Here is a 12,835-nt window from a genome sequence, read left to right on the forward strand (position 1 = left end):
TCAAATATACCCTAATATCAAGTCTTTTCAAGTTTATGTAAAAAAAAAAAAAAAGTTTACAAAGCTGAACAAAAGTAAATGAATTCAAACGATAATCTTATGCAGAAGTTTCAGCCTTGAAGTCTTGAAAGAAATTAACATAAATTAACACAAGAATACAAGGGGGTAATAAATTCTTATACTGGATGACAAGAATAGGTTTAGCAGACGACAGATGTTGATTTGAATGTTTAACTTGTGCTTCTAAACACCTGGGTATATGAGGTGAAATTATTCCTCATTAGCGTTATCTCTACCTGTACATTTACACCTGTAACTTCCTTTAATCTCAAAATATCTTACAAACTACAAAACATAAAATTACAACTACTTTTATATACTTTTATAATATAACAACTAATGGTCCTAATTGAGAGATATACTATAAGAAATATTATATCCATCTGTGACATTTTCTTACTTAGGTTGAAATGATATGGAAAAGTTATCACGTAAATAAATGCAGTAATAATTTGTGGTCGTGTGCACGCATATCATTGTCAGGAAGGGAATTCAATACCATACCTTACTGCCCAAAACAAAACTATAAATGAATAAATAAAATAAACAATAAAATGAACCCAAAAGAGATTAACCCCTTGAATACGATTTGAAAAGGAGTGACACTGTTACTCAAGGGGTTAAATCATCGTACTCAAGGGGTTAAGTCATTGTACTCAAGGGGTTAAATCATCGTACTCAAGGGGTTAAATCATCGTACTCAAGGGGTTAAGTCATTGTAGTCAAGGGGTTAAATATTGTACTCAAGGGATAAGTTACCGTACTCAAGGGGCTAAATCATCGTACTCAAGGGGCTAAATCATCGTACTCAAGGGGCTAAATCATCGTACTCAAGAGGCTAAATCATCGTACTCAAGAGGTTAAATCATCGTACTCAAGAGGTTAAAGATACAGATGGCCAATTTATATAAAATTACAAAATAAATCAACTAAATACATAATGAATCATATATTTAAAACATTAATAAAAATAAATTAATAAAGAGTTCTCCACAAGTACCTTCATCGCTTACTGGATTAGGAGTTTATTTTGACCCAACCTGTAGAGAGAAGCATGAATTAGTGTTTATTCTGACTCACTCTGTAGATATACATGAATTAGTGTTTATTTTGACCCACACTGTTAGATGTAGATACAATTACAGATAAGGTAGAGATATATATATATATATATATATATAGAGAGAGAGAGAGAGAGAGAGAGAGAGAGAGAGAGAGAGAGAGAGAGAGAGAGAGAGAGAGAGAGAGAGAGAGAGACCAACCCTTCACCCTCACTAACCTTTCACCCCCCCACCTCTGAGCTTGTCATTTTCCTGACCACCACCACAAAGGTTAACAAGTGACTGTCCTGATTTTTCCTCTCTGTAGATCCATTTTTTCCCCTCACACTCTCACTCTACCCCTCACTTTGACATTTCCTCACCTCACCCCCCTCCCCTCATCTCTACCTGGTGATTTAGCATGTCAGGATATCAAGTCTCTCTCTCTCTCTCTCTCTCTCCTTCCTTATCTCTATCTTTGTATTCCCTTCCTTATCTCTCTCTCTCTCTCTCTTTCCTTTCTTTTCTTTTTCTCTCTCTCTTTCCTTCCTTCTCTCTCTCTCTCTCTCTCTCTCATCTGTTTCCACTTTTATCGGGGCTTTTTAGTTTACTATTTACACTGTGTTATTCTTTCACACATCTTTTATTCCCGTCTTTGTTTCTCCCCTTTTATTGTCTTGTATTTTTCACCTTTCGTTTCTATTCTCCTCAAAGAACAAAGTTAAAGCATAATGGAAAGATTAGAGTTTACCATAGACTATTGTACACATACATACATACATACATACATACACACATACATACATACATACATACATACATACATAGGGGCATCATACTAGTAGGAATTTCAATTATAATTATGTTACCACCACGGACATGACTCACTAAGGACATGTACCATACTATCACGGACACGAACTTACAAGGATCATAATAACTAAGCTTGTATATAACACTAAACATATCCCAAAAAGTATATCACATATAAGACGAAATATATCCGGTATATTGTCTATTTCAATTTCCTCCTTTAAGAAAAAACCCTCCAGATATTCATAGACATTTTTTTAAAGTTTTTGATAGAGAAATATATTTAATTAACTTAGTATATTAGTGAATTAAATATATTTGTCTGACGGGCTTATAAACATCATAAGAGGCCATGAAATATATTTATTGTATTTAAACTTTTATTATATCAGGTGTTAAATTTATCAGTGTGAAATTTAACATACAACAATATCAACCATACACTTGAAACCATACACTTGAAACCATACACTTGAATTTACTTGCACTTACAATGTATTCATAAGGGTGTATATACAAGTGTTGCCAAATATACAGAAGCAATAAACCTTAGCATTAACCATAATATTAAATAACATAACTCCAAAAAAGTATCTATACAGCTTTGTGTTGAAATAATATGACACAATGGACGAAGGATTTTGACAACCCTACCGAGACAACAGGAGTCGTAGTGTTCATTCTGGAATTCATCGATCACCCCAAGTACAGATAGTATTTTTGTTATATTCTATGTAAACAAACACATACCATATTGGACCTGTATATAAACATTAGTGCCGGTAAATACAGTTTATATTAACATCATAATCATAGCTGCAGTGTTGTAGTTAATATTTATAAATAGACATAAAATCACATGTAGTTGTCATTGATGTTAGTTGATTACACCTATACACATCATTGTTTTCCCTCGTTAATTACCATAATAACAATACCTTCAGCATAACCCATACGTAAAACTCATGATATTTCCGAGTTGGGGAGGTGTGTGTGTGTGGGGAGAGGGAACACGGTTAAGGTGTATCAGTATATATCATAGGGGGGGACGGTGATCTGGGTGGGCGTGGCAACCCAAGCAGCGGCGGGCACCTCCTCGGGGCGTGTCGTAGCCCTCGTCAGCGTCACCTGCAGGCGACCAAAGGGCAGCGACAGGTCATCTGGGTCCACACCTGACGGGGTTGGGTCACAGGAGAGATAAGTGAGGGTGAGGGAGAGAAGAGAATTAGGGAGGAAACTGGTGGGTGAGGGAAGAGGGGATAGGTGAGTTAGTGCCGGGAGGAAGATATAAGGAAGGAGGGAGGGAAAGTATAAGGAAGGAGGGAGGGAAAGTATAAGGAAGGAGGGAGGGAAAGTATAAGGAAGGAGGGAGGGAAAGTATAAGGAAGGAGGGAGGGAAAGTATAAGGAAGGAGGGAGGGAAAGTATAAGGAAGGAAGGTGGGAAAGCATAAGGAAGGAGGGAAGGTATAAGGAATATGAAGGACATGCTAGAAATAAAAATTATCTACGTCAATTCACAAAGTAAACAAAGAAATCGTCAATACCTTAACCATTCCTCAAAGTCCATATCAGGTCACTGGTCACTAAAGACAACAAAATAATTAAAAATACCTCCAAACTGTTGACCTTTGAGATATAACTCGACAAGAACTATAGAAGAACCTGTCATGTGTTCTTACAGTTCTAAATCCATGCTGTAAAGTTCTAAACGAAGAGCTTTCCTCCAGAACACATTTAGAGAACAACTTTTGGTTCGTGTCTACAGGTTGGCTACAGGTTGGCTACAGGTTGGCTACAGGTTGGCTACAGGTTGTCTACAGGTATACCGAGTCAATATTTCCAATAACTATATAGAGATAATTTGGCACTGCTCTAATGGGTCTCTAGAACTACCTCCTGCACCCTCAGTATCTATCTCCCAGCGCTAATGGGTCTCTAGCACTACCTCCTGCACCCTCAGTATCTATCTCCCAGCGCCGGGATATAAACTTTAACCTTCAAACTGTAATTGAAGGTCGGGATGAGATGACTAACTTAATCGATCGTCCCGAAGTTTGGTTTCCACTGTGTGTGTGTGTGTGTGTGTGTGTAATAATAATAATAATAATAATAATAATAATAATAATAATAATAATAATAATAATAATAATAATAATAATAATAATAATAATAATAATAATAATAAGAAGAAGAACAAGAACAAGAACAAGAACAAGAACAAGAAGAACAAAAACAACAACAATCATAATAAACGAACAACAACAACACCAAATAATCAGTACAAGACAATAGCCCTTCTCACCAGCCGTCAAAAAACTCTTCCTAGTAGCATAAGCAATGTTGGTGCCGCAAGCGACCGTCAGATAGTCACCATTCCTGTCGATCACTAGACCAGCCACTTCCTCTTCCTCTCTTGGGTAACTGTCATCCCGTGGCGCCGCCTGGGGGAGTCGAAAGGCAACACGACACACCCAATAGATATTTAATATGAACTGAAAGACTACAATAGACTATAAGGCAGATATATGTGAATTAAGAGCTGGGGTGTTCAGATGGGTAAGAGAATTTAAAGAAAAAACTAGAAAAAAAAACTAATAAATGGTAAATAAAACATAAAAATATACGAGAAATAAGAAAGATGAAAGAGGGAGAATGAAGAGAGTAAGAGAGAGAGAGGAGCTACTGAATGAAACACGAGACGTAAGGAAGAAAAGCAAAGGTGATGTATTTAACAAGTGGAAGGGAAGGGGGATAGTATTATCTTGCCCCGTCACACATCAAAGGAAAGAGAGAGAGAGAGAGAGGAAGAGTTCAAAGGGTGAAGGAGAAAATGAATGAAAGGTGGAAGAGAAAGATAAGAAGAGGAAGATGAGTATAGAGAGATAAGGAAATAAAGGACTGATCAAGATTAAATTACTATATATAAACCCAAGTAACTCCACTTACCCTTCCATCATCCCATAACTTAAGAGCATAGTCAAAGGGGCCGTTTGGACACTTGAGAATATAGCCTTCAAACTCTCGTCCTTCCTCAAGTGTAAAAAAAGAGGCATTAGTTGTCTCTGCCTCTTCATCTTTATCAATTATTTCTGTATTCTCCTTCGTCGTTTTATCTCCCTCGTTTATTACTTCTTCTTCGTGTTTTTTCTTCTCCTTTCCTTGTTTTTTAGTTTCATCTTCATTTCCATCGTTTTCTTGGGGTTTCGCTTTGGTCTCGCTCTCTGATGGTGTTCTATTCTCGCCTTTCGTTCTCTTCGTCTCCTTAGTCTTAATCTTCGCCAGGTTACGACGACGGAGGAAGATACAGGAGTCTACAGCTACTAACTGTTTCCTGTAGCTGGATCTGAAGGGGTAATAGCGAATGGAGGAAAGGGAAGAGTGAAAAGTGAATAAATGTAGGAAGAGATGAAATAAGGGAAATAAGTGAATGAAATCAGGAAATAAGTTAAGTAAATGCAGACAACTGATGATAGAATTAATGACTGTGGAGTTTTATTGCATGTATGGGATTGTGGACACACACACACACACACACACACACACACACACACACACACACACACCTTCCTTCACTCTACACCCTCTCTCTCCCTCATGCTCACTCTCTTCACCTCCCTCACACACACACACACTCGAAGATTCTGTTAAGAGTGATCGAATCTATGTTCACCCCTCTCCCAACACACTCTCTCACATCCTGACACATATACCTACACAGCCTTATTCACACCTACACCCAGATACACTCAAGTCACATTCCTTACACCTGACACACTTAAATTACTCTCCCTACATACTTTCTTGCGAGAAGTACAATAGTTGAAAGTACTTTAAATAACTGACACACTTCTCCCCTCTCCTCCTATCCCCACTCGTCTTATTGGACACACACACACACACACACACACACACACACACACACACACACACACACACACACACACACACACACACACACACACACACGCACATCACCCCCTCCTCACTCACTTGGAGGTGCCGTTGTGCTCGTCTGTTGAGCTGTAGTCGAACAGATGAATAAGAGGGTCATCAGGACTGGCATCGTCAACTTGCAGTACTCCTCTGTATCGCGGCATCGCTTCTTCTGCCGTGTGCTATACCATACAATCATATCTTATACAATAGAGCTATTACCTACACCATACTATAAGGATATAACCATATGGTATTCTATTTTGATATACTATGTTGATTCCTTATACATATTGGTATATTGGAACACTTTATTGTGATATACTGTAAATGACTGAGTTGTTTGTAATCTCGTCAGAGCCATGTTATAAGACACGTGTTTACAGTTTTGTTTATGTATGACGTCACTAACCACATGTCTACACTCATACATACAAAACAACTTTACAACAACAGGTAAGATAATTAACAAATATATAGTAAATAATTAGTTATCTTAAGTATATTTAGGTAAACAATTCCATATCTTCTAGAGACACAACACAGAATGGGACTTAATCACCCGAAACTGATTAATTTTAGTTTATACGATCGTCTTTTTAATCACAACTGTCCAATTGGCTAAAAGTCATTGTTTGGTATGGGAATAAGGATGCGGTGGTTTAAGTGGTTACATTACTCGTCTCTTGCCCTAAAGGTAACCTGGTTCGCTCTAAGGGTACCACCATTAGTCTACCCAGATGTAAATGGGTACAGTACCTTGCTTTACAGTTGGGGAAATGAAGGTGGTTGAGTACAGTGCCTCCTAGTCCCCAGGCTCATGAAACCCATTTTTACATTATTTCTAAACTGGTAATTTTTTTTCTAATTTTATTTATGAAATGAGTAACTACACTTATACTTATCCTCCTGTTTATCTTATAAGAAAACTAATACCCATAAATACTTCCCCCCGGTAGGTTTTAACACACAGTAGTGGCAAACAACACAAACACTCCCAGTAGCATTTGTTGACGAGGAAATGTCTAGTTAGCCAAACACCGCCTGAGAGTCGTGCCAAAATAAACAGCTAAGTTATCTCTATCTTTAAACATAGTACAACCACCGCTAGCTACTACAAGGATGTATATTATGGTCTAACAGTTACGAATAAGTTAGGTATTTCGTTATATCATACTAAGTTATTATATACTTAGATATATTATGGAATAGTGCCAAAAAATTCGTCTCTTATGGATCAATAATATAAACTGTCTCACTACACCTTGAGTATAGACGATGCAGAACACGATAAAGAACACGATAAAGAACATGACAAAGAACACGACAAAGAACACGACTCAGAACACGACAAAGAACACGACAAAGAACACGACAAAGAACACGACAAAGAACACGACAAAGAACATGACATTGACGAACCACGTAAGAGAGTGTCGAAGAATGTTGATCGGAACTCAGAACATTACCAACTACAAGAACACTACTGGACAAGCTATGGGTAAAACAAGCTGCTAAAGTCGATTATAAAGCTCTAGGTCACTTTGTTGTAAATACTGAATAACCTCCATCAATAAGACCCATTGTCATAGCCTCAAGCACAACTAGTAAACCATGGAGAGGAAGTGTCACCTTAGGGTATAGTTGGTAAGGCTGATGCTACTAATAAAAGGGGCTGACAGCTTTGTGACATCAGAATAAAGAGTTTTTTTTCATCTCTCTTTTTTTTAATTGTTGATGGAATAATGTAATTACCAAAATGTTATTAAGAGCTTAAAGACCTTTGTTGTTTGATGACCAGTAACAACACTATTACAACAACAACAACAGCGATATCTGGAGTTAGTGAGTCTACAGTGATAAGTAATGATGATGGAGTGACAACAATGATAACAGTGAAAGTGATAGTGACAAATAAAATCGAGATAGGTGATATAGTGAGGTTAGGTTAGGTTAGGTTAGGTTAGGTTAGTATTAGAGTATTAAATTTTACGGAAAAAATCCTCGAGGGGGGGTTGGGAATAATCTTCAGGTAGACCTAAGAAAAAACAAATATTTATCTACGACATAAAATAAATAAAATTCACAACAAAAATAAACAGAATAATCGTCACATCTCAAGTTAACTCAGGTGTAATAGGTGATTGAAGATGCAGGTACGGAACCATTAGATAAGTATTGGTCTAACTGGTGAGGTAATCATGAGAATTATCACCACTCAAGGTCACCTGTTTCATCACTACACTCACGATAACACAGGTAAATTCAGGTGATTTCATGGTAATTTACGAGACATTTAAATCATATTTTTCAATGTTTTATTTTATTTATTTATTTATTATTGTATATTTTACTATTTATATTTACGTTTGTATTGTGTTTACTTACACACACACACACACACACACACACACACACACACACACACACACCAGAAAATGTAGTTGATATTCATAAAAAAAAGAAAATTCCTTGTCCCTCAAAATAACAAAAAAATAATGAAAAAGAACAAACAAATTAACCTTCAACCAGTATGTTATTTTTTTTTATTTCCACGAAGAACAATCACCATTAACCTGATTACTTGATTGATTGATTGTGGTAATTACATCCCAGTCGACGTATCATCAATAAGGTCAAGTTATATCTTCCTAATTGTCAATAATATCTAATCACTAATAATTATTGACGGATTAATTGCATCGTTTTTTATATATTTAATTTTTTTTAACGTTGTCACCTTAGGTTAGGTTAGGTTAGGTTAGGTTAGGTTAGGTTAGGTTAGCATTAGTATGCCTTCAGTCGAATAGTTAATGATGACTGGGCTTACCTGTCCCTAATTACTAAACACCTGACAGGTATAAAAATTGATCTGTGGTTTATTTTGGTCAAGTAAGATTCTGAGGGTAATAATGGCTCCCTGAATATTGTGTAATATTAGTAATATATGCTGATGTATGCTTCGTCATGCTCACTGTGTTGATGAGTATTGTCAAGAGTCATAGTACAGTCATCAGGTACAGAAATACAAAGCAACATGGATAAATTACACTGCTAAATCACCTGTTATTGACTGTATCTGGATATGTTTCACTAATAGCACCAGTATGAGTTTATACCCCCAAGTGATTATTTATCTACAAACAAAAACCTTTATCTCTCAAGGCCACTAAAACAATACCTAGGTTATTGTGAAATGCTCAGCCATCTACGAGAACACTCCATGATGAGCGTTTCCTCCTCGCTAACACTACATCTATTCTTTAGCTTCTTGCCCAAGGTGTGATCACTTAGTATTAAACGACTTTGTGCTTAGTAGGTGATGAGGGAGAGTGAGGTAACCAAGTGAGAGGTTAGGTTAAGGTTAGGTTAGGTTAGGTTAGGTTAGGTTAGGTTAGGTTAAGGTTAGGTTAGGTTAGGTTAGGTTAGGTTAGGTTAAGGTCGAGTGTCCAGTATCGTTCACTAAATCAATCTCCAATTTCCATCACAAATTATAACATTACCGTCAATATATATCACCAACCCGTCTCTTTATTGTGATTTATATCTGACTAATAGAGTCATTAATAAACCTTCTTTCCCTACCCACCTCGTCCATCACATCCGCTCTACCACATCCCCACACCCCAACCACACCCCTCTACCACATCCCCACACCCCAACCACACCCTCTACCACATCACCACACCCCAAACCACACCCCACACCACACCACACCCCACACCACACCACAACCCTCACCACACCACACCCCAACCACACCCCACACCACACCACAAACCACATCCCTCACCACACCACACCCCAACCACACCCCACACCACACCCCAAACCACATCCCCTTCATCGTAAAAGACATCAGTTATACTCGACCTGCTAAACAAATGACTACATAAACCAACATAATCAACTCCCCACCTCTGTTAACCTCTGACATTCAAGGAAGGAAAAAAAAATGTTAGCATATCCTTCACGTTTATTAAAATGACGCCACACCATTAACGATTGTAATAACTGGAACAAAAAAAAATGTTTGGTTAACTTTGAATGTAACTCGTTGCTGATTTTTGTGTGGTGGTAGGTTGCCATATAACACTAAAAATTTGTGATAAAGCCCTAGGTTGACATAGGGCCTTAGGTTGCCATATAACACTAAAAGGTTGCCATAAAGCCCCAGGTTGCCATAAAGCCCCAGGTTGCCATAAAGGCCTAAGAGGTTGCTATATAACGTCATAAGTTTAAATACTTCCCCTCTTGGAATTTGTGTCATAACTGCTATTCCTCCTATTAACAACCTAGCAACACCTATTAATTGTGTCCACTAAAACAAACTACTATCACTTATACACACAATTTGTCCAGCAATAACTAGTTAAATAAATAGTTCCTTTACACTAGAGCATTAAATAAAAATACTCCATAATAATAATAATTGAAATATCTGTTAACGACACTACTTAATTAACAGGACGTTTAATTCTATAATGAAACGTGAGGTAATAATCCACAGTTATTTAAATGGTGAAGAAAAATAATGTTTATATGATAACTAATACTAATTTATAGGTGTGTGGTTGTGTAACTCGTCAACAGTCTAGTGTACTGCTGACTTGATTATATTGGTGTTTAGTGTTTTGCTACTCACTAAGATAATTTTCCACAACACAATATATCATTTCCTTCTTCCTTCCTCTAAGTTTCCCCTTTCCCTTACCTTATTTTCACCCTTTAGACCCCCAAACACCCCATAACTAACCTCCCCTTCATCCTCTTCTCTCTCCCCTTTGCCGATTTCCCCTAGCACCACCCCCCCCCCTCACTACACCATCTACCGACTCTCCCCTAGACCCACTCCCTACCAACTCCCCTTAGCACAACCCCCTACCATCTCCCTTCACCCCTACTTCCCCCTACCCCTCCAGGGCTGTATCTCAACGGGTGGTGAGACTGAACAAATCCCCTCCAACGCAAGAGCGACACTTGAATCATAAAGATACGCAGGCATTAAGGTAAGTTATGGCGCTGCTCTACACTGTGATGTTAACAAGTGGCAGATATAGTGGCGAGGAAGGTGTGTCTCATATACCACATGTGTTAATATATCACCACCAGAGGCAGGTATATAATATTATCACCACCTTAAATTATACAGCTCGTAACTTTACAGGATGAGATGATAGTGTTTAACTCAAGTGTAATATAGAAAGGGGAATTAATATGTAAAACGTAAGATAAATTATTAAGTCAAGAGGAGAGATTTTTACCGACATGAGAAGGTTCTAACAGATTAAAAAAAATAGATGTAAGGAAAACTGTCAGGAAATTCTCTGTTTACCTTTATATCTCGCCAACACCTGCAGCCTTGCGTCATACCTGTGCTTACACCTCACACTTAACACCTGACTGATGAGTTAGAGCGAGGGATCCACTTTAAACACCTGAAGTTTAATCACCCTAATGCTACCTGGTGGAGTTAGGGTAGGTAAGGCAGGTGTTAGGTAAGGCAGGTGTTAGGTAAGGCAGGTGTTAGGTAAGGCAGGTGTTAGGTAAGGCAGGTGTTAGGTAAGGCAGGTGTTAGGTAAGGCAGGTGTTAGGTAAGGCAGGTGTTAGGTAAGGCAGGTGTTAGTGTTAGGTTAGGTCGAGTAAAGTCCTCTCTCTCTCTCTCTCTCTACCAGACAGTCATGCCTATATGACCCACTTATACTTCTCACATAACTTACATAAATACAAAATAATTTACGTAATATCAAAAAAATTTCCAAACACCCAATAACGAGCCACTAACCACTATAATATACTCCCAATCTATTAATTAACTCATATATTTACTAACTTTACAAAAAATAAATAAAATATAAAAATAATCCCTTTCACTAACATAACTCAATCTAAAACCCCCCAGAAATGTCATAACTACACAACTCTTGAGGTACAAAAGAAAAGTTGTGTTATGGGATCAATTACTAAAAGCCTTATGTCACTTATGTAGTTTCGTAAATATGCAAAATACAACCAAAACAAACATATGAATCTTAGAGGACAATCATCACTACAAAACCCATCTCAAACAAGTCAATAATTTCACGATAAAAAATAACATTATGACACAGGTAACACATGGCTTTGATGTTAAAAATAAACCACAAATTACCTCAACACGGAAGATGAATTACAAAACTTAGAAACTATTGAATCATGAAAACAAATAAGTCATTTACTCGTAGGAAATAACGTCTTAAACTTTACAATTACTGAAAGAACACAAATAAGAACTAATATAACAGTTCTGACTCATAATTCTCATAAAAATTAGAGAAAATAACTTACAATAGGTGAGAAGGTGGGATAGAGAGTCAGGTGTGGTGAGGGAGGGATCGGAGTATAACCGACCCAAACGGTGTAAAATCACTTGGCTGACTAACTCCTGGTAAGCTGTAACACCGGCCAGGGGTTTCTTATCGCTACCAACAGATAACATAAACTCTCATTCGCAGCAGAGAGCGATAAGAGACTCTGGTTGAGGTGATAAGCTTACCTGGAGCTATCAAGAAACACTACACTATATCCACAGGTTGAGTTATATAGTATATTAAGTGTATAAGACCGTGTTGTAGGAAGTACGTGATGTTTTTTTTTGTCATAAGTGTCGTCACCCCGTAATATGCCCGGGATATTTCAGGCAAAAATGAATGTTATTAGCTTGGGAAATTTATCTTATTGTTGATGAGGATTTTAAATATTATTGTTCTGAGAGAGGCGTGTTATTGTTCTGAGAGAGGAGTGTTATTGTTCTGAGAGAGGCGTGTTATTGTTATTGAAAGATGAATGTTATTGTTATTGAGAGAAGTGCGTACACACCCAAAGATTGTAGAGTAGTTTAAGTTAGTATTCAATGGCTATGTTCTAAACCATCGTCTTCAAAGGGTTAGCACATCGTAGGGTTAAGCCATCGTCCACAAGGGGTTAAAAATATCTTCCTCAAAGGGTT

At 37.4% G+C, this 12,835-nt stretch overlaps 1 protein-coding gene across 1 annotated transcript; it reads right to left on the minus strand.

Moving 5' to 3' along the window:
• Positions 1-2,261: 2,261 nt before the first annotated feature.
• LOC121853568 lies at positions 2,262-12,282 on the minus strand. The gene is made up of 5 exons (XM_042347791.1): positions 12,175-12,282; positions 5,905-6,029; positions 4,861-5,257; positions 4,217-4,355; positions 2,262-3,085 (listed from the first exon to the last, which is right to left on the minus strand). The coding sequence occupies exons 2-5, from the start codon at positions 6,009-6,011 to the stop codon at positions 2,940-2,942; spliced, it is 789 nt and encodes a 262-aa protein (XP_042203725.1). The 5' UTR covers positions 6,012-6,029; positions 12,175-12,282; the 3' UTR covers positions 2,262-2,939.
• Positions 12,283-12,835: the final 553 nt, after the last annotated feature.

This window comes from Homarus americanus, unplaced genomic scaffold, assembly GCF_018991925.1.
Source record: "Homarus americanus isolate GMGI-L3 unplaced genomic scaffold, GMGI_Hamer_2.0 scaffold4896, whole genome shotgun sequence".
Lineage (NCBI taxonomy): Eukaryota > Metazoa > Arthropoda > Malacostraca > Decapoda > Nephropidae > Homarus > Homarus americanus.